We start from the raw sequence: 23,053 nt of genomic DNA, 5'->3' as shown, positions 1-23,053 counted from the left end.
GAGTGAAAGTTGTCATTTATGTGTGACAAATACATGAAAAATGTGGGTAGTTTTCAGTCGGAGTCATCGCACTGTCTCGTTTGAGCGAGAGAGGTCAGGACCAGGCTGAAAGTTCCCGCACGAGGCGGCTGCCGAGTGCGCTGCGGTGGGAACGTGCTGCTGCGGGAAGTGGAGAGTCACAGCGGGGCGTGAAAAACACCACAGAAATAACCAATTCTTCTGACACCGGTCTAGAGTCCAAGGGCTCCAGGAGAGCGCGCAGAGCCCTGCCTGATGTTTGGTGGTGTTTGAAAGTGAAAGCTGAACAACAGGAATGGAGTGGATCGTTCTGGTCTCCGTTTAGAAAAGTCAATTTTGGTTCCCTTGTAAAACCTTTCACTACACGCAACGTTTAGTGTGAAACTGAAGCCGTACGCACAGCTAGAGGCGTTCCTTCCCAAGGGAAAGACGTGCCCTTCCGTTCTGCTTTTATCCAATTCTTTGCAGCGCACGCTGCAATCTCGTCTTACGTGCCTTTCAGAGACACCGATCATCTTCTCATGACAGAGTTTAGGTATGTGTCTGAAGGACAGTAAGCAGGGAAAAGGGAGGAGGAAAAACCACAAATATAACTATTATTGGTGAAATAGTGCTACTGCTAAAGCAGTTAGGTCCCAAGGCATTCCTTGAATTGTGGTATTTTAGATAATCATGCGCTTTGGATATTTTTGTTAAGGGTTTTTTTCTGTCTTTTGACTTTGTAGCTACATTAATACCACATTTTTCAGCTTTTCCTTGACACAGTGGGGGTAAGAAATTCATTGTTACTTTAACGGTACTTGAAAGGTTCATGATTTCAGAGGCAAGAAGTACAGAAAACTGCCAAAATTTGAAAGTTTGATACTGAAAACGAGAGTTAGCTGTACTGTAAAATATATGCAGATTATAAAGAAATAGTAAATTAAAAGTTCTCAAAACTTATGGTACTGTTTGCAGTTAATACAAAGGACCTAGGGCTGCACGTGAACAAAAAGGACAGAAAGAGGAAAGGGTTACAGTTACATATTGCGAACTGTCCCGCGGTGGCAGAGGTGCGGCTATGAGGCTCCCCAAGTAGATCATGTCTCCAGAAGTATTTGTAGCGTGTACACTGACTAATTAATTAATTATACATTTTTATCAAAAGCAGGTTACATACAAAAAAGGGGAAGACTAAACATTTAGAAAAACTGTTGACTTTAAGAACATATTTTGAACCTACTCCCTGACTAGTGAAACCTGGCCGTGTGACCGCTCCTGATGTTCTTTCATTTCCCCTCCCTGCATCTGCTCCCGAGCTACATATAATGAAATCCTGTATGCTGCAGTAATTGTAACACCCGTCAGCCTGGCAGCAGGACCGCGGCGCAGTGTTAGCCGGCAGTGCTTTTCACTGCCCTCTCTCTCGGTACGCATTTCTTTCTTAGATCTCGTGAGGTCTTTGAAACTTTTCAGTCCGCGGTTGCGCAGCACCCAACGCGGTGCGTTGGTGTAGCTTTTAGGGGGATCTACGTTTAAAAAAGAACCTCGCACACCCCACATCCCCCCCGATATGGGTGAACAAACCCCTAGCTGGCTGCCCGGGGGACCTGGCTGAAGTCTGGGCTGAGCAGGCACGCCGGCCCTGCCGGGCGCCGCTGCTGACCCACATCCATCTCGCCGTGCCTGTGAGCAGCTGCTGCGCAGCCTGCCAGCAATGCCAGCTGCTGTAACGTGGAGGAAGGCACCCTCCACCTCCAACACGTGAAACGCGCAGTTTGGCAATCGGGCTGGAGCAATAAGCGCTCATGGAAAGGAAAATCTGATTTGCATTTGGGGCCGGGGCCTGACGTCAGCCAGAGCAGGAAGCAGCGGAGTGTGGTCTGGCCCTGCCAAGAAACACACGCCTGTGTCACTCCGCTCTTCCCCCAGCGGAGAGCGAGTCGGGCCAGGGTGGGGACACGCTATCCAGGTCAGCCCCTTTGAGAAGAGGAAGCATTTGGGGAAAATTAACGCTGCACGGCACACAGAGGAAGCAGACGGGCGAGCGTCACGGCCTGAGGCCGTGGTCCCTGCCCTAGGCGTGCACCATGCGTAGCCGCCGCTGATAGCCACGGTGGGGACAAAAGACTCTCCGGAGAGCGACTGCGAAGCCATGACCCTGCCGCAGCCGCCCCTAGCCCTGAAAGGGGGCTCCCCGCCGGCTCTGTACGTTCACAGCATGCCTGCCTGGGTGCTGGAGGATTTCTGCCAGAAGATGGACTGCCTGAGTGACTACGACTGGATGCGATTCGGTGCGAGGGGAACGGGGGCGCGGGGGGGCCGGCAGCAGGGCTGGCGCTGCCCGAGCCGATGGGGCAGCCATGGGGCACACGAGCGGCAGCGCTGCGGGGGCGCGAGGTTGGGGCGAGGTGCGCGGCCGTCCCCACGCGGGGCCTCTGGCCGAGTCGTTGCACAGCGCTCAGGAGAGCGCGTCCTGCACCCAGGGAATTGCCATGCATCAAGCTGTTTTCGGGATCCAGCGAAACCTCTGATTAATAGGTGGAATTCCAGACTTGTGCATTCCCTCAGCTTCCCCCGGGCAGCCAGGCTCCCTCCCCTCGCTGCCCGCTATCTTTCGCCCTCCGCTCTCCGTTCTCACTTTATCTTTTGCTGCTTCTCACTGCTTGCCTGTTTTCACAACATCCCTCACATGTGCCAGATGTCCTATTTTTGTCTGTCTTCCTTCACTCATATTTACTGCCTGTTTTTCTTGGTCCTGGCTGCGTCCAGTTAACAAGTACAGAAAATGTAGTCCCTGATTTTTTTTATTCTTTTTTCTGTATCCTAGTCCAAAAAAAATTCTAACCTGAATCTTTTCTTAGTTGGCCTATTTTCCTTTATTTAAGTTGATTTAATTTCATTCAAGACTTTACTAACTCTCTCTGCCGAGTAAACTCTTACCCCCGTTAAACTTGCTGACCTAGGGTGGGATCCATCTCCGCTATCTTCAGATGCATAAAGCTGTATGTCTGGCGCCCTTCTGAAGCCGGCTGAGGTGTGAACTCATGAACCTTTGTTTCCACACGCCCACCCCGGCCCCCAAACCTCCCTCCTTCAGGCTGAGCAAGAAGCACATCAGGTGTGGGTCAGCTGAGGGGGGCTGAGTCAGACAGGCACCTTCGGTGGGTGCCTCCACCAGCCCCCGGAGACCTCAGATGAGCGCAGCTGAATTTACACAAAACCCCAGGACGGAGCGACAAGGTGTGTCACCAACCGCTGTTTCGGCACAGTTCGTCCTGGCCTGGCTCCCCGGGCGCTCTGCCCCGTCCCGCAGGCCGAAGCAGGCCGACCGGGAAGGCTGTGGCATAACCCCATCCCAAACACAGGGGCATTCTTGGACACGGTTGTTGCTTTACCGCTCTTGCCACGTCACCCTCCTCTAGCCCACGGCGCGGTACCTCCGATGCCCGCGCTGCGGCCGTGCATCGGCTTTGGCAGGAGCTAAGCAGGGCAGAGGATGACGTGTTGGTAAGCGAGGTGAGCACAGAGCGGGTACCAGCACACTGCGCACTCGGGAATCGGGTCAGCTTTATGTAGGGTCAGCTTTAGTGCAGTACCTCCTGCTCTTAAAAATAGCTGCATATCACCAATAGGCTTATCTGGCTGTAAATAACACCGAGATGATTCAGTTACTATTTGGCATACCATAATATTGGTGTTTAGTAAGGTAAACAGGAGTGCAGTCTCACCGCTGGCTTCTGTTACCTACCTGGGGAGAATCTCACCAGGAATTGAATCTGAACTTATTTTTGTACAAAGTATTAAGGTGAAGGAAGATTATGGGGAAAATAGGCTGAAAAGTGTGACTGGGTTTTCTTTTTGGGTCTCTGATATAACATTTTTTCCAGAATAGTCAAAGGAACAAAAGGAATATCTTACTTCAGGAACTGAGCTTTCTTCAGGTCCGCACAGCTCATTTATTGTGATCTTTCCTTTTAAAAGCGTGCAAATGAAAAAGCAAAGCCTGTCTCGCACCTTAGCTCTCCCTGCTTGCACTTGCTTCTTTTTTTTCTAGTTTTTAAACGGAAATGCCTGTTGTCTCCCACTAGCCTCCTACGTGATAACTGATCAAACAGAGCTACGGAAAATCAAGTCCATGGAGAAGACAGGGATCAGCATAACAAGAGAGCTCATGTGGTGGTGGGGAGTGAGGCTGGCGACAGTGCAGCAGCTCCTGGACCTGCTGCAAGGCCTGCAGCTCTACCGAGCGGCTCAAGTCATTCTGGAATGTGAGTAGCCCCCCCTTCTCCCCGCGGCGAGGCTGTGCTGCTCAGAGCACCTGCACCCAACCCAGTAAATCTGTCTTGACAGATGAAGGAACTTTTTGCTGTGAGTCTCACGCTCATATTCTAAAATTTCTCCACTGATTCTCATCTTTCTCGAATGAAATTTGTGGCGGGAAAGGAAGAGGTGACATAGAGGAGGAATGGCGGGTCCCTCTAGTTCGCCGTCCCACCTTGGTAGAGGCCCTCTCAGGTGCTTTGAGAGGTACCAAAGAAAGACGGGCTGTGCTCTGAACCAGGCGTGGTGCTTCCGTGCATCAGACAGGGTTTCAAAACAGAGCTTAATTATGCATGTTTTAATTTTTCATATATTATTCTTTCCCCGTGGAATTTTGTCATTATACTCTAATTGTCAGCAAGCTCAGGGTAGAAAAACATACAATGAGGTTTGCCTCTGCAGCCCCCTTTCCTGCAGCACATGAAAAAGGTTATGAAAAACAGAAATGGTTTATCGACTACCTCCGTGACTATTTCTGTATCCTGCTTCATATTTTCTCTATTCCTGTCATGTGTTCTCCTCGAGCTCTCCATAAATTAAACAAGCATAGTCTTTTCTAACTCTTTGCATGTAATTCCTCTCACCTATCTTCAGTTTTCTCTATTTCAGATTTATCTTTTTGAGGTAGGATGATCAGAGTCTGAGCTCAGTGTGCCTAGTTAAGGTAAACAACTGCCTTACAGAAATCACAACACTTTTAAATACAATTTTCCTTTGCATTTTTCTCCATTGAAAACTATGTTTAAATCGCAGCTGTCTGCTTTTGTAAGCCAAATTGTACCCTAATCCAGTTCTACCACGAAATCTGTTGAACCCTGGACAACATACTGTCCTTCTGTATTGAGTTGCCCCAAAAAGTTGGGCGTGGACCACATTCCCCTTTTCACACTTCCTGGAAGTCGGAGGGTTGTATGAATTCTGCCAGTTCTCCACGGAAAATTACGAGAAAGAAAAATTACAATTTTTTGTTATGTGGCCAAAAATGCTTAGAGGAGTCCCTCCCAGGCGCGTGTTGGAAACGCTCAGAGCTTGTGAGGGCGATCCCTTCCGTAGGTGGAAAGCGTGCAGGACACCCGCCGCCCCTCAGCCTGCGGCGGGCGGCGTGAGCGCGCGGGCGGTTTGCAGTGACACCGCGAGCAGCGGTTGTGACAGAGCCGCGCGCCTGCACAGGGCAGGGCCGCCAGCCGGCACTGGCTGCGCACCAGCTACGGGCAGTTCTCATGGAAACGCCAATAATGCATCATGGGTTTCCTGACACAGCGTTTCTTTGTGTGGCACTGCCGGTTTTCTGGAGTTTCCTGGCGTTCGCGTGACTTTTAACCCTCATTCTGGTGTGGCAGAAAAAGATCTTTAATAACAGTATTCTAAATTTCTATTTCCTTTTTGTTTTTAAAGGAATATTAAGTACTACAGCACAAACACCCTTCAAGCGAATTCCGTCTTAGTACATCAAGCGCAATAACTGCAGACCCTAACGGGGGCGTTGCTCAGTTAATGTCGCTGATCTTGGCATCACCGTACGCAGCCTTTTCGTTCAGCAGATCCTCTTTCTGACTGAACTCAGTCACAGCATTCGGCTTAGGAGTCTCTAACAATTGTTACTCCTCATTCCTCAGCAAAGCCCAGCAAGCTACAGGAAAGTGAATCCGAATCGGTTTTAACTTGTGTACCAGTGACCCCATTGTTCATTTAGTCACAGCGACTCACTCTGAGCGTCCAGTCTCAGTGACCAGCACTGAAAACAAAATCTTGGTGGTTTGTTTTTTTTTTTTTAATCTATAAATTGCATAAATCTGATCTAGATATCACCGATGCAATAAGCCCGGCTCCCTCATAATGGTATTTTCATGAATACTCTGGAGCAGAGGGTGACGTCCATGATGTGATGACGCTTTCGCCCTGTGCCTGCTCAGCATTTAACAGAGCTGATTCCTGGTCCATACAGGGAGTTTCTGGGTGCTCTTATATAACGTGGTGTAACCTACCACACCTTGAACTCTAATTAGTCACAGTCCTCGCCGCCTTTCCCTGTCAGAGCACGTTCGGACAGCTGGCTCATTTCAGTGTATTCCTTTACAGAGTTCATTGACCTTTCTGTAATTGCACTTTTTATATTGTGATTTAATATAAAAAAAAACCAAACCTGCATTCTCCTTCTGAGAAACATGAAAGTTGAATTTGAAAAATTACTGAATGTTTTTACCATTACATAATAGTGACAGCAATTTTCAACATATTTTTCCTCTGTCATGGAGAAGGCTGGTTTTATTCAGTTAGGTATGATGCCTTTTCTTTCCCTGGTGGATTAATATTGCCATTTTTGCAAAAGCTCAGTTCAAAGACCTTAGAAAAGTTACTTGTTATAACAACTGAGATGCTGCTGCTCTTACCCCAAGGTAGAGGGTTTTCTCTTCTCTTAATGGCCTTTAAAACAAGACCATGAGTAGATTTAAACTGAGATTAGTTCAGGACACTGCCGTGGGGAATCACTCCAAGAGAAGCATCATGTATTTAATGTCAGAGAGCTGTTGGTTGCAAACCACGACATTGTTGGATTCAGTCTGATGTACAGTGCCGTCGGTAAAACGAGCCCCTGGAAACCCAGAGGCTGCTCAGAGCATCTCTGATCATTAGGCCTGGTCCTGCGTGCCAAGGCCAGAATATGGCACTGGATCAAATCCCGGGAGGCAGCATTTTAAAGCCCCCGACAAGATTGGTTACACAGGAGCCAAGGTTTGTCTCTCTGATTATGTAAAATGCAAAGGATCAGGCTTCCAATCCAAGAGCAGCTTCCAGCAACATTGCTGTTAAAAATAAAGATACAATGCAGACAACAATAGTCATCATCACTGCACAGAAACATTCATCATCCTTCTGTTTGTCTGACTGGATTGCTTTTAAGTGGTATGTCCTTATCACTGTAGCTCGTGCAATACGCCCCTGAGTCAGCCTCTGGTACAAGAGGGGACTACCTGCCCTTGCTTGTGCTTCTGTGACCTACTTTATTTTTTATTTTGAGCTTACTCAAAAACATTTTTGAGACTTTCTGGACTTCTCTTGCCACAGGCTGCAAAAACTGAGGGTTTTTCCTGTTAAAAATAACACCCAATCAACTTCCGCCAGGCTGGAGGAGCTTGGTTTCTAAAAATTGTAGTTGGCTGGTGCAAGTAAACAGGGATTTTTATAATGATTTCTGCGGGCTAGATAGTAAATAGGGAAAGAAAATATTAAGAGATCATGGCAAGAAATGGACATACTCAATTCAGCTCATTAAGACACTGAACTGATTAATAGATCTAACATACCTTTGTTTCTCTGATTTCCTTTATGACAAGGTGTGAACTACAGTATTGGACTGTTCCATGAATGGCTTCATAAGGAGTCAGGAGTGATTTTGGCTTTGACTCCGAATTCTGTAAAGCAGTATGCAGGTGTCCTGGTTTCAACTGCGACAGAGTTAATTTTCTTTCTAGTAGCTGGTAGAGTGCTGAGTTTTGGATTTCAGATGAGAATAATGTTGATAACACACTGACGTTTTAGTTGTTAAAGTTAAACCCATGGGTTGAGATAAAGACAGTTTAATAGGATGGCAAAGGAAGAGAAAATTATAATAATGATAATAATAATAATAATAAAAGAATATGCAAAACAAGTGATACACAGTGCAATTTCTCACCACCCACTGACCAACGCCCAGCCTGTCCCCGAGCCACAATCGCCGCCCCCCGGCCAACTCCTCCCAGTTAATATACTGGGCGTGACATCATGTGGCGTGGAATATCCCTGTGGCTGGTTTGGATCAGCTGTCCCAGCTGTGCCCTCTCCTCTCCCGGCTTCTTGCGCACCCAGCAGGGCACAGGGAGCTGAAAAGTCCCTGACTAGTGTAAGCACTGCTTAGCAACAACTAAAACATCAGTGTGTTATCAACGTTATTCTCATCCTAAATCCAAAACACAGCACTGTACCAGCTCCTAGGAAGAAAACTAATCCCATCCCAGCTGAAACCAGGACAGAAGGCTATATAAAGAGGGTTTAAAAGAGGATGGAAGGGACTAATCCTGTGGAGTGATCAATTTTTAGGTATGCTTCTGGGTGATCAATATTAATTTTTGTCCCAGATCAATTCAAATGCAATGAAATGATCTTTTTAAAAAAACTACTTATAGTTGCCTTCTATATTGAAACCCATAGCAGAACTTTATATTATTTTAAGTGGCAGAAAGTCTGGATTATTTTGTTGTTCTGCCATGTGGAAGTAGATAATTTTTTCTGGAACTAACCCAATACAGGCATCCCACTTAGTCATAAGCAGAAGTGATTTCTAGCAGGATCCTTTCAGGTTTAGACAAATCCTTGAAGTTTTTACCCTCTACTTCTGATTTTTTATCTATATCAGAATATGCTTACTCAGGAGATTCCTCCTGAGCACCTGTGGAGAATACATTGCTTGTTCCATTGGGCACTTTAGAAAACTAAGTGGTCCTTACATCACCGTAATTCTACGCAGCCTGACTTAAAGGAATCAGACCCAACACACAGGTAGATGCTTTGCTGGCAGATTACTTCCAGGAGCGTTCTACCTCCCTTCAACCATTTCTTGTACTACTCTACTCTTCTGAATGTCCATAATAGTAATTTTTTTCTTATGTCAGTTCTTTAGCTTCAGTGGTGACCTGTTTGATGTGCAGGAAGTTGCAAAATTCATGAAAAACCCTGAAAAAATAGGTTGAAAGAGGGAAGTGATTCTAATTTTAGAGACTTCTAGGTCAAAGTACAGCAGGAAAAAGCCAACAACTGCAGAATAGAGGGACTGTCAGTTTTGACTAAAGACCTGCAGGCTGTTCAATAGCTAGTTCCAAAAACCTGTAAAATTTGGGATTTCATAGAATTCTGACACAGTAATAGAGAAGCATACCTGATTTTTCTGAGTTTTAATTTTAAGACCTAGTTTCCTTCAAGCCTGCATTCGTAGGTGACATTGAAGAAAATGGAGACAAACCCCAACCCGAGATCAAAGGAAAACACTTGCCTGACATGAACGTGCCCACTTCTACCATTACTGCCTTTCATATACACCTACTCTTCAAACCTGAGCACGCTGAAAGCGCCATAGCTTGTCTTCTCCTAAATGGTTCTACTGAACCTCGGTTTTTTATCAGGAGCACAGATTATAAATGAAACATACGGCTTCCTGCTTGTCTCAGATACTCACAATGCTTTGTTCGTACAAAAAAGGAGCACAAAGCTATTATCTGGTTTAAAACGCAAACAGAGGCCTGCGGCTTTTGATGCCAAGATCACCACCATGCTTAGGATACAAAGCTGATAAACAGCATGATAAAAACCCCTTTGTGTTAATACTTGTGCTTATTTTCTTTTATATAAAAATAAAACATTAGTTTTGATTTTTAAGAAAATGCTAAATGGATTGCTGATAAAAGGTGCCAAGTAGAAACAAAAGTTTAGAGCTACAGCCAGGAGAATGTTGTTACCAGGCAGCAGAAATTCCTTAGACCAGCCCCGTGCACACTGGGCATTTCCAAGGTCCTTTTCAACCTCACTTTCAAATGGATAAGAATTCAGCTGCTTCTTCAGGAGACTTTGACAGCCTTCTCTATCACAGTATCTTGAATTTTTTTCCCATCCCTCTAAGATATACACACTTTTCAAGTCCCTGTATGCTGAAAGCATCTTTGTACTTCTTTTAACCAGACTTCAGGTTGCTTTTTCAGGCCTGATTCCAAGATTTTGCCAAGCTGTATACAACATAGGATCCTTAAGAGCCGTAGTGAATCAATAATTCAGCCTTTAATTTTTCCCTAGATATCAGTAAGTCTTGACCTTTGACCACTTTTGTTTTCCCTAGATCGTCTACAGTTTGTTTCTTTCTGTTCATAAGTAATCGTATGATTCTTTATTGCAAATAGTTCTATATAGGAACGTGTTTTCTGGGAATGAGCATGGTCAGGACACTAAAACCACACAATTAATTATAGCCCCAAAATACTTACCTGACTAAACCCGATAGAATTCTGTCAAACTTCCTTTCAGCCCCATGACAATTCACAAAGGAGCGGGGGCCTTCTTCAGGCTGGGATTGATATCTGTGATTGATATCATTGGCTGAAGGATGCTATATAGAAAATTACAAAATGAATATAATATTACTGCTAATTTCTTATTGTGAGAGGCTATATAACTTTTGCATAGTCATCACTGGTATTTGTTTGAAGCTATCACTTCTTATTATTTTCCAGTAGTAGTTAATGTCATTAATATGGTCTGAATTTAAATCCCAGTAGTATTCCAGTAATTTAACAATAAATTGCTTGAATGTTAATTTTAATGTTCATGTTAACTTACAGTCTGTTTTCCTGACTAGGATTATTTCCTGATAACTGATTAGAGTCAGACTGTTTTCCCTGGCAATCTTCATCTTTCCTTTGTTCTCTTTTGAAGGGACATCAGCCTCTAATATTACCATCTCCGAAAAAGAAGAGCTGGTAGAGCCGCCCAAACAGGAGAACATATCTTTAACTCCCACAGAAGACAAAAATAGAGAGAGAGAAAATGAGATAAGCCTGCTGCCATCACCAGACTCTTCACATCTGGCAGTATCCCCAGCTGGTAGTAAGTACAGTAATAGATTCTGAATTTGCTCTCACGTTGAAATGACCATATAGACAAGACTGCTCCCCGTTCGCGCTCAGTGTAGCGTAATGAATATATTGCTCTTCAGAATGGTCACGTTTGAACATTTGCCTTTTTCCTAGCCCTGTTGTCACCTGAGCTCTTTATTCCTAACTTCAGCACACGGCCTCCTGTTCCTCCTTCCCGGAGCTCTCTCGGCCTTGAGAGACGCTGTCTGTATCTGACCTGTGGGATCTCAAGATGCTTCCCAGGTCTCCACGAACGCCCTGGTCCCACCCCGGCTCCATACAAAGACTAGATCAGCGCGTACACTTCCTGCCCCGTGTCCCTCTCTAGGTGCAAAATAACCCTAGGCCAGAAGAGCGCCGTGCGCGGGTCGGGTCGGCAGGCCCCTCACCGGGAAGGGGAGGGAGCGGGACCACGGGACGTGCTGAGGAGAGCATCTGACCAACGGTGTTGACACGGGGAGCTCTGTGCCCCCGAGCCAGCACCGGAGATCTGCATAGTCATCTTGCAAAGAGGAACCAGGAAAACGGCTCCTTGTTTTCAGTGTGTTTCACATTTTGGCGGCTTGCCACAGATTATCCCTGGTTAGGAAGTTCAACAAAATGCCCCAGACCTTCATGATTAGTCACAGGCTGTGGTATTACAAAAGTAAGGCATATTTTCGATTTCAGGTGCGGTTTCTGAAGGAGCCTTGTATTCACTCCCTTCTCCACCACCTCCTCCAAGAGACCTTTTGAAATCCTTAGAGTCAAATCCTCCTGTCTCGTCAAGTGTGAAGGTAAATCCCGTTAGCATGCATTGATTATAGCCATCAGAATTGTCTTTATGACATTCTGTGTTTTTTTAAATTAAAGTTTACCCCTCTACTTGTATAAATATAGATCTAGTGAAAAAGCGGGGCTTGATTACGGTTTGTTCGGACTGAATGTAATACTAACGCTTCAGTTAGATTACTGACGGTTTACATCACTTTTTTTACCAGTGAGGGAAAAGATTCACAATACTGCATAGCTCAGCATGGATAACGGGCCCGCAAATAGCAATTAATTTTGAAGGAATTTCCAGTATAGATTTTATAGAGGACTTAACATTTCTGGGGTGGCCATAGGACAGTGCAATATATACCACTAACTAGTCAGAATGGCATGGGTCTTTTGGTTTAATTTTATACTTAAAATGGGGTTTCCACTCAACTCTGGGCTAGTATCAAGTTTAAGTCAGGTTGCCCAGAGCCTTGTGTAGCTGACAATCGAAAATTTCCCAAGGATGGAGGTTCTGCCACCTCTCTGAGCCCCTGTTCCAATGCTCAACCATCTCACTGTGAGGAGTTTTTCTCATATTCCTCATTATTTCAGCACAGAGTCTCCTGTTCCTTCGTCCCTATGTTACCGAAAAACACGGTAAAATCAGAAACAACCCTTTAACACCAATTTAGTATTAAAGAGCAGGCGTTCTTTATTCACAGCGCCGGATGCACGGGGGATCGCTCCTCCTGGCGTGTGTACCTCACACACCTTTGCCCTACAATTTATAGTTCAAAAATTTACCTATTCATACATATTCATTATTGTCCTTTCTACTGATTGGTACAAACTTGCTCGTTCCACATGTAGATTACTGCCCAAACTCAGTTGTCTTCTTCTATTGTTCTCTTCTGAGTAGGTGGTGTTACTTGGGTCGGTGGTGGTCCGTGAGTCGGTGGTCGCGATCTCCCCCTGCCGGAATTACCTTTTACCTTTTTGGCTCTCAGTCCCGGCAGTCCTGACCAGTTTTCTCAGTTCACTACACGAAACCACATTTTGTCATCCTTTTCTGACAGCAGCACATTGTCTATTGTTTTGTTCTCATTAATGATTACCGAGGGACTAAAATGCAGATCAAAGAATACACTGATTGCTATACTCCATGTCCCCAGACTTACTGTCCAGCTGGATAGGGCTGTACAAGGAGTAGAGCGACATCCATGGTTGGTTAATTCTATCGCTCTGGTTACACCTATAGCTCTCCTGCCTTTAAGGAAGTCTAGCCAGATCTGTCCTGTGCGTTCTCAGAGTGCTTCCCAGATCCATGCGCACACTCTGGTCCCACCATGGTTCTGTCTTGGCCTGTTTTCTTTGGTTTATTTTGTTTGAGTTTTTTTTAAAGAAGATTTGTTTTAAGACTTCAAACTCTTCCAAAATAACATGGTTTGAGAGCATCGGCCAGAAGAGAAGATTGCTACAAAGAATGCTGTAGTTTCAGAGTTTGAGAGGGAGTTAATGTTTTGTTTTCTCAAGTCTGGAGCACATTAAGGTTGTGAAAGCTGCGCGCTGCAGTGGAACGCTGATAACAATTGGCATTAGGACTTGCCACGCCGGAAGCAACAAATTATTGTGCAACCGGTGCCAGATGCTTCAGAAGTAGATGTGAAGTTCCCATCAGAACATAAATACATTATGAGGGAACCTACTTTCTGATCCAACTGTTTCCTAATATATGCCCCAGCCATAAAGATTAGTAAGTTTTTTAACTTAAACTAACATCACTCCAAATAAATATATGGACTTTTAAACAAACTATGTCTGTTTCCTGGGAAAGGTGTAAATGCAAATTGGTTACTGTTTTCAAGTCTTTTCTGCTATGCAAACTTTTTACCTCAGCAAAACACACCAAGGCAGGTATTACAAAGCGAAACCCTAATGAGTGATTGCACAGTACCTTTCACAGTTTCTTTCAACAATCACAGTGATTGCTTAAATCATGGAAAAGAAAATATGACACCTGAAAGAAGGAACAAGCACACCAATTTTCATGAGATAAACTTGTTTGTTCTACAAATTTGTAGCCTTGCAGCTCTTCTACTCCTCAGCAGGAGACAATGACTGACCTCCCCAGTGGGAGCCTTTTGTGGACCCAGAGGGAAGTTGCTAATGCCACAAATGGTTTCAGCGAGAAGAGCAGAATTTGTGAAGGTACTTTTGCGGATGTCTACAAAGGTCAGAGGAACAACGTAGCATATGTCATCAAAAGGCTGAAAGAGGCAAGTACTCCACCTTTTCTTTTTCTTTGAAGGGCGTGTGTTGTTGTTTAATATTGTTTGGGCAAGGAACCAGAATGGCTACACAAGAGGAGAGGTAAAAAGGGAATGATGTAAAGTAAACCCACATTCAGCAAACACGTACGAGAGACACTTTGCTCATGTGGGTAGTTCTATTAACTCTGTCCATGGGAGTAGCCTGCAACGTAGCTACCTGTGTTGATGACTGGATCAGAGGTGTCTTTACACTGGCTTTTGTTCTAATTTTCAATTAATTTTGACAAAAGTTGCCGCCAGTGACACTTGCCTATTTTCTCAAGTAACTTGTCATCTAGAGACTAAAAGATCGTTATAAATGAAACATCTTAGTACTTACTATTGACGGTCTATTGCATGTTTTCATGTTTCAGGCGGAATGCACAAGCCCGAACTCCATCCAAAGGTTCTTTCATACAGAAGTACAGATTTGCTTCCGGTACGTGGTGGTTGGATCGATGTGCCCACCTCCAGGCGCGGTGCTCTTCTGGGGAGAGCGGGGCTACGCGCCGCCCTGGCGGGAGCCCTGGGGACGCAGCAGTCCTCCCGGCGATGCTGCAGTCCCTGCTGGGCCGCCGGGCGCTCTGCCAGTCCCTGAGATGGGGAGGAAGCGGTGCTTCCCAGAGCTCTGTATCCCTCCTACTTGCTCAGGACGGGGCTGCGCTCTAACGATCCCTCTCTTTGCTGCTAGGTTACTTAGCCCTCTGCGGTACTGCTCGGGGCCATTCTGGGCTTCCAGCTGCCCTGAGTTCAGGAATTTAGTCCAGCTCAGGAATGTATTTTTCTGTGTTGCTCTTATTTCATTTGCAAACCATTGTTGATCTGTGCCCGCAGGTGTTGTCACGTCAACATTTTGCAGCTGCTGGGCTTCTCAGTAGAAACGGGATTGCACTGTCTGATATACCCGTACCTGCCCAACGGATCACTACAGAACAAACTTCAGTGTCCAGTAAGCAAATAATCCGGGTCTCTTATCTACCTGTGATTACAAGTCTTGTCCTGTTAATGTGTGAAAAGCAATTATATCTCTTTGAATTCTGAGAAACAGCAAAAAAAAAAGAAAAAAAAAAAGTTTGCACATATTTTGACTGCAAGTGCCAGGCAGGCTGCAGCCCTTTTCCTGTTTTTCTACTGCAGAGCAGGTCGGGTCAGCAGGAAGGTTCTGCTGTGCAGCCTTTAAATTTTTAAAGTAATAAGGAGTAGGCGGCATGTCTCTATTCATATTGTAATATTTCATTGGACTTGGAATTATGTTTCTGTAGAATCCATCTTATTCATTGGCATGATGTGCTATGAGGTTTTACAAGGGCGTAAAAGGCAACAGTTTGAGATGTTCACACCTACAGAAAGGGCGTTTGCAGAGGGGACCGTAAGGCAGAGAAACACCAGAAAAGCAGTCGATCAAAAGCAGCACTGTGCCCCAGTCGTGGCCAGTACGGTGCTTCGGACAAGCACGGCAGGCAGAATAGGCAGCACACTATGTAAGGGTAGGTTCCTTCCTTGGCCTGGAAATCATCTCTTTCTGCCTTGGACCAAACTTTTGATTTAGGTCAGCAGGAGTTTTGATTGGGACTAAAACTAGGTCTGTGGTTTTCAAAACTACTAATGTCTTACCGGTTTTTAGTCTGTAAAATACCGATTTTTCGTCACTTCCTTGCAGGCTGATTCTGCTCCACTGACCTGGGAGACGCGAATTAGCATTTCCACAGGACTCATCCGAGCAGTGGAGTATTTACATAATTTTGGAATTCTCCACGGGAATATCAAAAGGTGAGGGTTTGGCATATCAGCACTTCCTTGGTCACCTGTTAATTCCAGGATTTCTTTAACAATAGTGGCTGAAAGTTCATGCAGCTTTGAAATCCCTTCGCAGTATCTTTCTGCTGTCTCTTGTTCTGTAGGGGGTTTGCCGTTTTACGTTTAATCTGTCTCTCTTTTCTGAAAGATGGAAGTATATTCTTCTGAAGTAATTTTTGGAGTGCTTGTTCTTCCCCCTCTCTCTTTCTACCATTCCTCAACCTTTCATTCATACACAGCATCGCCAAACGCTGGAAACTTTCAGCGCTTAAATTTAAAAGTGTAAAACTGTAATTCTTTAGCTCAGGTTAAAGTAATTACCTGACCAATAATGCTATTTGTCTTTCTTTATCACAGCTCAAATGTCTTGTTGGATGAAAACTTTACACCCAAGCTTGGACATTCAGGTCTGCGACTGTATTCTGCTGATAAAAAATCAGAATATGCTATGGTGAAAACCAAAGTCCTACAAGCTTCTCTTACTTATCTACCAGAAGATTTTATCAGACATGGGCAGTTAGCAGCAAAAGTTGATATATTTGCCTGTGGCGTGGTAGGTTGCCTTTTTTCCATGTTCTGTTGCATCCTCTGGTGCTTGTAGATAGGAAATTGGATATAAGAGCGTGTCCCTCATATGGTTGTTTTGCTGGCAATTTCATGTCATAGCTGCTGGCTATATAATGTGTCAAAATCCGGCTTTTAGTTATGTTCACACTCCAAATATACTTCAGTTTGTAGCAAAGTGAGGTGAATCTTTTGAACAACAGAAACAAAATTGTTTCTTGTTGCAAAAAAAATTATTACTGCTGATCATTTAAAATAAAATAAAGAGCAGCAGCAGAAAGACCACAGTTAGGTTCTCAGAGTTCTGCAGATTTGCCACATGAACTGCTACAAACATCACCAGTTAATCTGGAATTTCAACTAAAATAATTGATAATCTGTGATGTCACCTGTCTCCAGGTGTTTCCATTTAAATAGGAAGCTACTCTGTTCAGTGGGATTTCTTATCTAGATTTAGAATTACTTTCTTCTCATCCTTTGTTTCAGCAATATCTGTTGTATCTAACTATAAAATTCAGACTTGGCTCTGGGGCTGGATCTAAAGTGTCATAAAGGTTGCCCAGATCTGGCATTGTTAAGCCATGTGAAGTAAAAATACAAATTGAAAATGCCCTGGCAGTTCAATATTTCATAGTTACAAAACTCATTTTTAAAAATAGAATTAATTCTGAATGAATTGTTTTATCTTTCAAATATTCTTTCTAGGTCTTAGCAGAGATACTGACAGGGATTAAGGCACTGGATGAAGGAAGACACCCTATTTATCTGGTAAGAAAATGCAGGAATAATGAATACCGACACACGTGAATGGGGTTGCTGTCATAAAATGAATTTTCATTTTGCATGAATAGTTTGTTATTTGCAGTCTGCTGTACACGTCCTGAAGAAGGGATGTTTAGGAGCCGTATCCTGGTTCCATTAACAGCAGTAGCCTACCTGCCTGTAGACAGAAGCAGAATATATATTCCCATTTCACACACCACACCCTGGCCTGATTACATTAGGAGATACTCCAGAATAACTGGTGTTCAGATAAACGCTTATTTAAGAGACAAGGCTTTGTGCTGAAATGCTGCTGCATGGTTTTTATCTGCCAGAAAAAGGTGTTATGAGCCGAACCGAATGGGGAAACATGAGTAGGTGGTAACTGCAGTTGCTCATGATCGTGTTTATCAGGCGTTTATGTATTGCACCAGTGTCTGGAATTTATATCCTGGCCAATTTGCCCAAGCTGTGATTAGAGTTACACAAACTGCTTTCGCAAGCAACCAGAACTGGCCAGGCTCACTGAACGCCATTAACACCACCTTCGGGAAAGCAGCCTCCACCTGTATTCCTTCTATGGGCTATGCTCCTTCTGCTTTGCCAGCTTGTTGAAGCCCTCGAGGGGAAAACGACGGTATTCTTTCTCACTGTTTCCAAGCAATTCAGCAATGTTCAAGCGGGTTCAGAAAATGAAGGGTCCTAGGTTTCAGATTTAACAAATGTTTGAAAAGTCCGGTGCAAGAAGGCTGCTAAATACAGCGTTGATTATTCTTCGTTCCTATAAACGGGCAGAAGCCTGGAAGAGCTGGGTCTGCTTTAGTGAATGTGACACTAGACACATGCAGAGAAAACCTCTGGCCTTTTCTCTCCTCTGAAAACAAACACTTCTGTCAGTTGCATGGATGGCGATTCTTAAAGCTTTTAGGTCTGTAAACCAGCCATTAAGGAGCAATAATAACAAATATATGGCGAGACTCATATTCTCAGTGATTCAGCCAGAAATTAGTGTTTATGTTAATTCTGCCTTCACTAATGTGTCTCTTTCCTTTCAACAGAAAGATATGATTGCTGATGAAATTCAATTAGTGAAAGAAAGCTCATACCCCAAAGTGAAGAATTTTGAAAAGCTAGCTGCCAAGGAAATATGCTGTAAATACCTAGACAGGAAAGCGGGACACTTGCTGGAAGAGGTTGCTATTGCTTTTGCCTCAGCCATCTGCCTTTGTCTGAGAAAGAAGAATTCTAACATAGCAGAGGTAATATTTCAGATACACGACCAAGATTTTAGTCTTCTTGACAGCAAGGTCTTAAGCCCCAACATTCATGCCTTACCTATTTTTGGGAGTGTTGACATAGGAGAATATGTGTAAGCAGGGGCACAGGAATTATTCTGCATTCACAGATTTTGTTGTTAAAAACAGGTGATTGAAATTATGGAAAAAGCTGAAAACAAATTAAGAGAGCATTACATCTGTGAAGGCAGCACTTCTGGATTCTCCATGAACACTCCAGAAGAAAATGATGACGAGACGACTAGTGTCAGCATGGACGTGCCTTCTGCGGGGGAGAACAGAGAGGACAGCACGCAGCCAGCGATCCTGACGAGTGCCGACCCATGCACACCTTTAACAGGAGTTCTGTCACCTGACATTTACTGCGGAGAGGCGTCAAGGGTCCCTTGTGAATCAGATGAGTCGAGTAGTTTTGTATGGAACCCTTCGGAAAGTTCTATGGATGAGCTACCCAGCAAGAGCTGTAGCAAGTCAGAAAATGCGGCAGCCGCCGATTACAGGGTCGAGCAGGAAAATCCTGCAAACAGGCTCCAGGAAAGAAACGCGACGTGCACCAAAAGTGATGGCGTCTTGGAGAGAGCGGCTACTGCACAGAGCACCTTTCAACAGGAAGGCGCAGACCTTGACTCTTCATGTTCTTCCCCAGGTAAACCGAGATAACCCTGAAGGGCACTCGCAGAACACTCAAAAGCGTACGATCTCCAAGCTGCTTTGGCCGAACGGCCCACGCTCCTGTTACGATAACTGAACTCTCTGTAAAAGCGCTCTAGTATTGTAAGGACAAATCGCTCTCTTCTCCAGAACCACTTATCTTCTTCTTCCTACTCCTAAACACATTTCAGTAAATCTTTCTCCTCGGTTATGATTTTGCCAGTAAATGTACAAAATGTTCTCTCCTTTTCTACCAGAATTTTTTCCTAAGTCAGGTTTGTCGGTTTGGTTTCTTTTTTAATTTAGAAATATTGTCTATTCCTTAGACAATAGGTGGAGTCTTTTCTCAATATTTGGGCTTTTTTTTTTGTTTTTCAGCATTAGCCAGAGAGACATCTTGGAAAATAAAGATAAATGACCAAAAAAAGAAGCTCATGGAAAATATTCTGCTGTATGAAGAAGACAAATTAAACAGTTCTGAACTTTTTGAATCATAAAGTGGATGGATTTGTTAGCAGCGGCCAGCTCAGGGGAAGAAACAAGGACCGTCTCCTCATTAGAAGGGTGGTAAAAGTGTACCTTTCATGTAAGGTTAAGTAGCATATTTGGGTCAGAAACATTAGCCCTGACTGAGGAAAACAAAGGTGATCCCATTGAGAAGAAACTGAAAATACCTGTTCTGAAGCAGATTAAAGCACAGTGCCACCCTGTAAACAGAAATGCCTTCTTCCTTTTCATCTGCAGTGCAAACAGACACGACAGACACAACTGCCAAAATAATTCACCATCCTTTTGCAGTGTATTTCGGAAAGCGTCTACATAGAATGAATGTCGTATTGAAAACCACAGCCCTAGAGGCTATGGGGCAAGCACCGATGAGCAGCCAGTTGCGGTGCCCCTTACTGTTATCCCACTGTGTACAAGCAGACAGAAATCGAGAGGCTGGAGCAGGTTTCAGTTTTCAAATGAATCCATCCTATCCCGCAGGATCTTGGTCCGCATGCTCAGAAACACTGCATTACCAGAGAGGGAATTTTTGTGCAAGTTCTCAGATATATTCTACGTGACTCAAGCTCGACGTGGATCGCACTGAACGTAGCTGTAATAACTTGAGCCGTGTGAGTCTGCTCTGCGAGCTGCTCTACTACATATATGCATATGACACCATCTGAAGTCTGACCTTTAAATTTCACTGTCAGGAGCTCTAACACAGTATTTAATATTTCATAAGAGTCTTTTTGGAAGGTAATTTTTTCTAAGTGTCCTTTACATGTTGTTAAGGTTTCTTGTTGTGTTCCACATAGTAACTGCTGTATGTTTTGCATTAGGGACGTTTTTAATTTAAAATATCTTTAATTTTGTTATAGGTCACTTGAAATTTGATTTGTTATATTTATTTTGGCAGTGGGTTGAAGGATCAGTGAAAGACAAGCTAGTGAGTGGACCCGTTCACGGTGCCACGCTCCCACGCCTTCCCCGAGGGGCACTGTGTTGCCTGTGTCTCGGCTCACCCGGCGTTAGCAGCCGCGGGGCCAGCCTCGGCGACCACGCTTAAAGAACAAACACAGAAACTTGTATGCTGTCGTATTTATTATCAAGTGAAAGGCCCCTTAAGGAAGTGTCACTTTAATTGCTATGACTATTTATTATTTGTAATGTTGTTGGCATATGCCGCTCTTGTGCAGCCTAAGGAAATATGGGTTTATTGGAAACAAAAAACTACCAGAACGTGTAGCTCAGCTTACAGACGGGTGGCTGCTGCCTCCTTAGCACAGGTAATAGGGCTGGGGGTACAGACGTGGCTAAAATTCACAATGGAGTTCAGGGAATACTTTAAAAAATATTAATGTCTATGTAATACTTTTCATTAGTGTAGTTTTCCTGGCTTTGCATGAAGGGCTCCGAGTAAGGCCTCATATCTTCTACCTTCGTGCAGTACCTCGTTCACTGTAGGTACTATTATGAGCAAGTAAAAGTATTTTAACTAAAGACCTGAGTATTAAATCATCTACGCCTCCATCAGATCAATTTCTACATAAAAAACTGGTAAAATTCTGTAATTATAAGTGCCTTGGATACTGTCTATATACTTACAGTGTCAATTTTTTTATTTTACCAGAACCAAACCAAGAAAACATCAGTACTGACACAAGACACATTGAGTATGTTCAGATTGGTCAATAACTGCTTAATTCTACATGAGATTTAATTGAGATACTTTGTGGTGCTGAAAATTTAATATTTGTTGTTTTTCATGGGCATATTTTGGGAGGTCCGTGGTAAATGCCTTGGTCTCCTCCAGGAAGAAACGCGTACAGACACGCCCCAGGGCCGATGCAAACCCCAAGTTTTTTAAACTGAGAAACATATTCTAGACACGGTTCTGTTTTACAAAAACTCTTTACAGGCTTTGTTCTCCTGTAGTCACAAAATGAAATTGTTATTCTTTGCCTCGTTCCATGTTAGTTTTAAAATATTCTGAGGTGACGTACACGGTCTCATAGAGTTACAGAATATATACAGAATATAATGTAACGTACATAAGACACTGCGTAGTCTGACAATAATGGCACTCCGCTACACAACTTGGCTATTCAGTATAATGTATGTTTTAATCTCAACTTGGCAAATTTATACATTACCATTTACTAGTGCCTTTGTGAATAAAAAAAAAACTGGAAAAAAATCCTTTCTTTATTGCCTGCTTTTTCATTATTTATGGCACAGAAAAACATGTCGCAATCCTCCCTGTTTAGGTAAATGTGTTTGCAGGGACGCAGCTCAAGGTCTCATTGTGCACACTTGTTAGTCATTATTAGTACAGAGATGTTTATTCAGGCTTCGTTCACTGTTAAATAGCTGATTTTTTCCTTTGAGGTGGCCCTAGAGAAAAATTTCACTCTAAAAGTTACAAGGATTACTGACGTACAACTGACATTTACTGTTGTTTAGACACACAGTCTATAGCATCTTTTATCCTTAAGACATCGTAGCTCTTTGCCAAAAATAAAGGACAACTCTGCTTTTTTTAATCCATGAACACTCAAATAAAGGCACAGAATACAAATTCTTTAAAAATACATTTGTTACAGAGATATAGAACTGTGCAGATAAAACTGATTTGGAGATTAACACCTCCCAAAAGACCTAGAGGCTGAACATCACCCTATATTGTTGATTAATGATTTATAATGAATTATAAATTCATTGACACATTATTCTATTTTTTCTTGTATGTTTATTAATGTGAATAAATACCAACATGGAAGCGTCATGCCTACTAGCAAATCTCCGAAGGCATTTAAATACGTAGAGTGTGAAGAAAGCTGTATTACACAGTTTTCGAGGTTGCTAATTGTTACGTAACAAACTAGCAAATTTTTCTGCAACCATTGGCTGCATCTTATGTATCCTTTGCACTAGAACATCCTTCTATCTAAAAATGAAAGGTCCTTGCTATAAAATACACCGTTTCCAACATGTGATAGGGTTGGGGTTTTTTTCAGGCAACAGTGAAATAGATGTATTTCCTCACATTTGATGAATTGTATTTCCTGGTGCTGTTTCTTACACAGTTGCTGCCATTTGTTAAAGTAAATGGTAAATTTCCCTGAACTGAAAGACTGGGCTACACCTGATACAAAAATTCACAGATACTATCCTTCAAAGTCCGAACCTCCCCGTAAGAGGAAGCGGAGTATCCAGAAAGTTCCCAAAATAAAACTCAGTAGCAACAAAGTCACTGTTAAGCAGGCATCCTTTATTACGGCGCTGGGGATTGCTCCACCATGAGTGCTCCAGTGACTCGGTAAACTTCTAAAGATTATACGCTATAAAGGCATACATAGCCATAGGGCTCCCGAGGATTCATTAACATATGTAAAAGTTCAATCTGCATGCACAGTTGGCTTCCTTAGTGGTCTTTGGGGGTCCTCCAGTGGTCTCTGATGGTCTC

The 23,053-nt window shown here is 43.6% G+C and overlaps 1 protein-coding gene across 1 annotated transcript; it reads left to right on the top strand.

The window, feature by feature from the left end:
• Window positions 1-1,837: 1,837 nt before the first annotated feature.
• IRAK2 (interleukin 1 receptor associated kinase 2) lies at window positions 1,838-21,784 on the top strand. The gene is made up of 13 exons (XM_064453397.1): window positions 1,838-2,291; window positions 4,089-4,268; window positions 10,780-10,950; window positions 11,649-11,755; window positions 13,802-13,996; window positions 14,404-14,468; window positions 14,864-14,978; window positions 15,690-15,799; window positions 16,184-16,379; window positions 17,096-17,158; window positions 18,211-18,411; window positions 18,577-19,093; window positions 19,477-21,784. Exons 1-13 carry the CDS (start codon window positions 2,153-2,155, stop codon window positions 19,593-19,595), a joined length of 2,178 nt encoding a protein of 725 aa, XP_064309467.1. The 5' UTR covers window positions 1,838-2,152; the 3' UTR covers window positions 19,596-21,784.
• Window positions 21,785-23,053: the final 1,269 nt, after the last annotated feature.

The sequence above is a fragment of the Phalacrocorax carbo genome, chromosome 6 (assembly GCF_963921805.1).
Source record: "Phalacrocorax carbo chromosome 6, bPhaCar2.1, whole genome shotgun sequence".
NCBI lineage: Eukaryota > Metazoa > Chordata > Aves > Suliformes > Phalacrocoracidae > Phalacrocorax > Phalacrocorax carbo.
The sequence above is the reverse complement of the archived record's forward strand: the minus strand, read 5'-3'. Positions and strand labels throughout refer to the sequence as shown.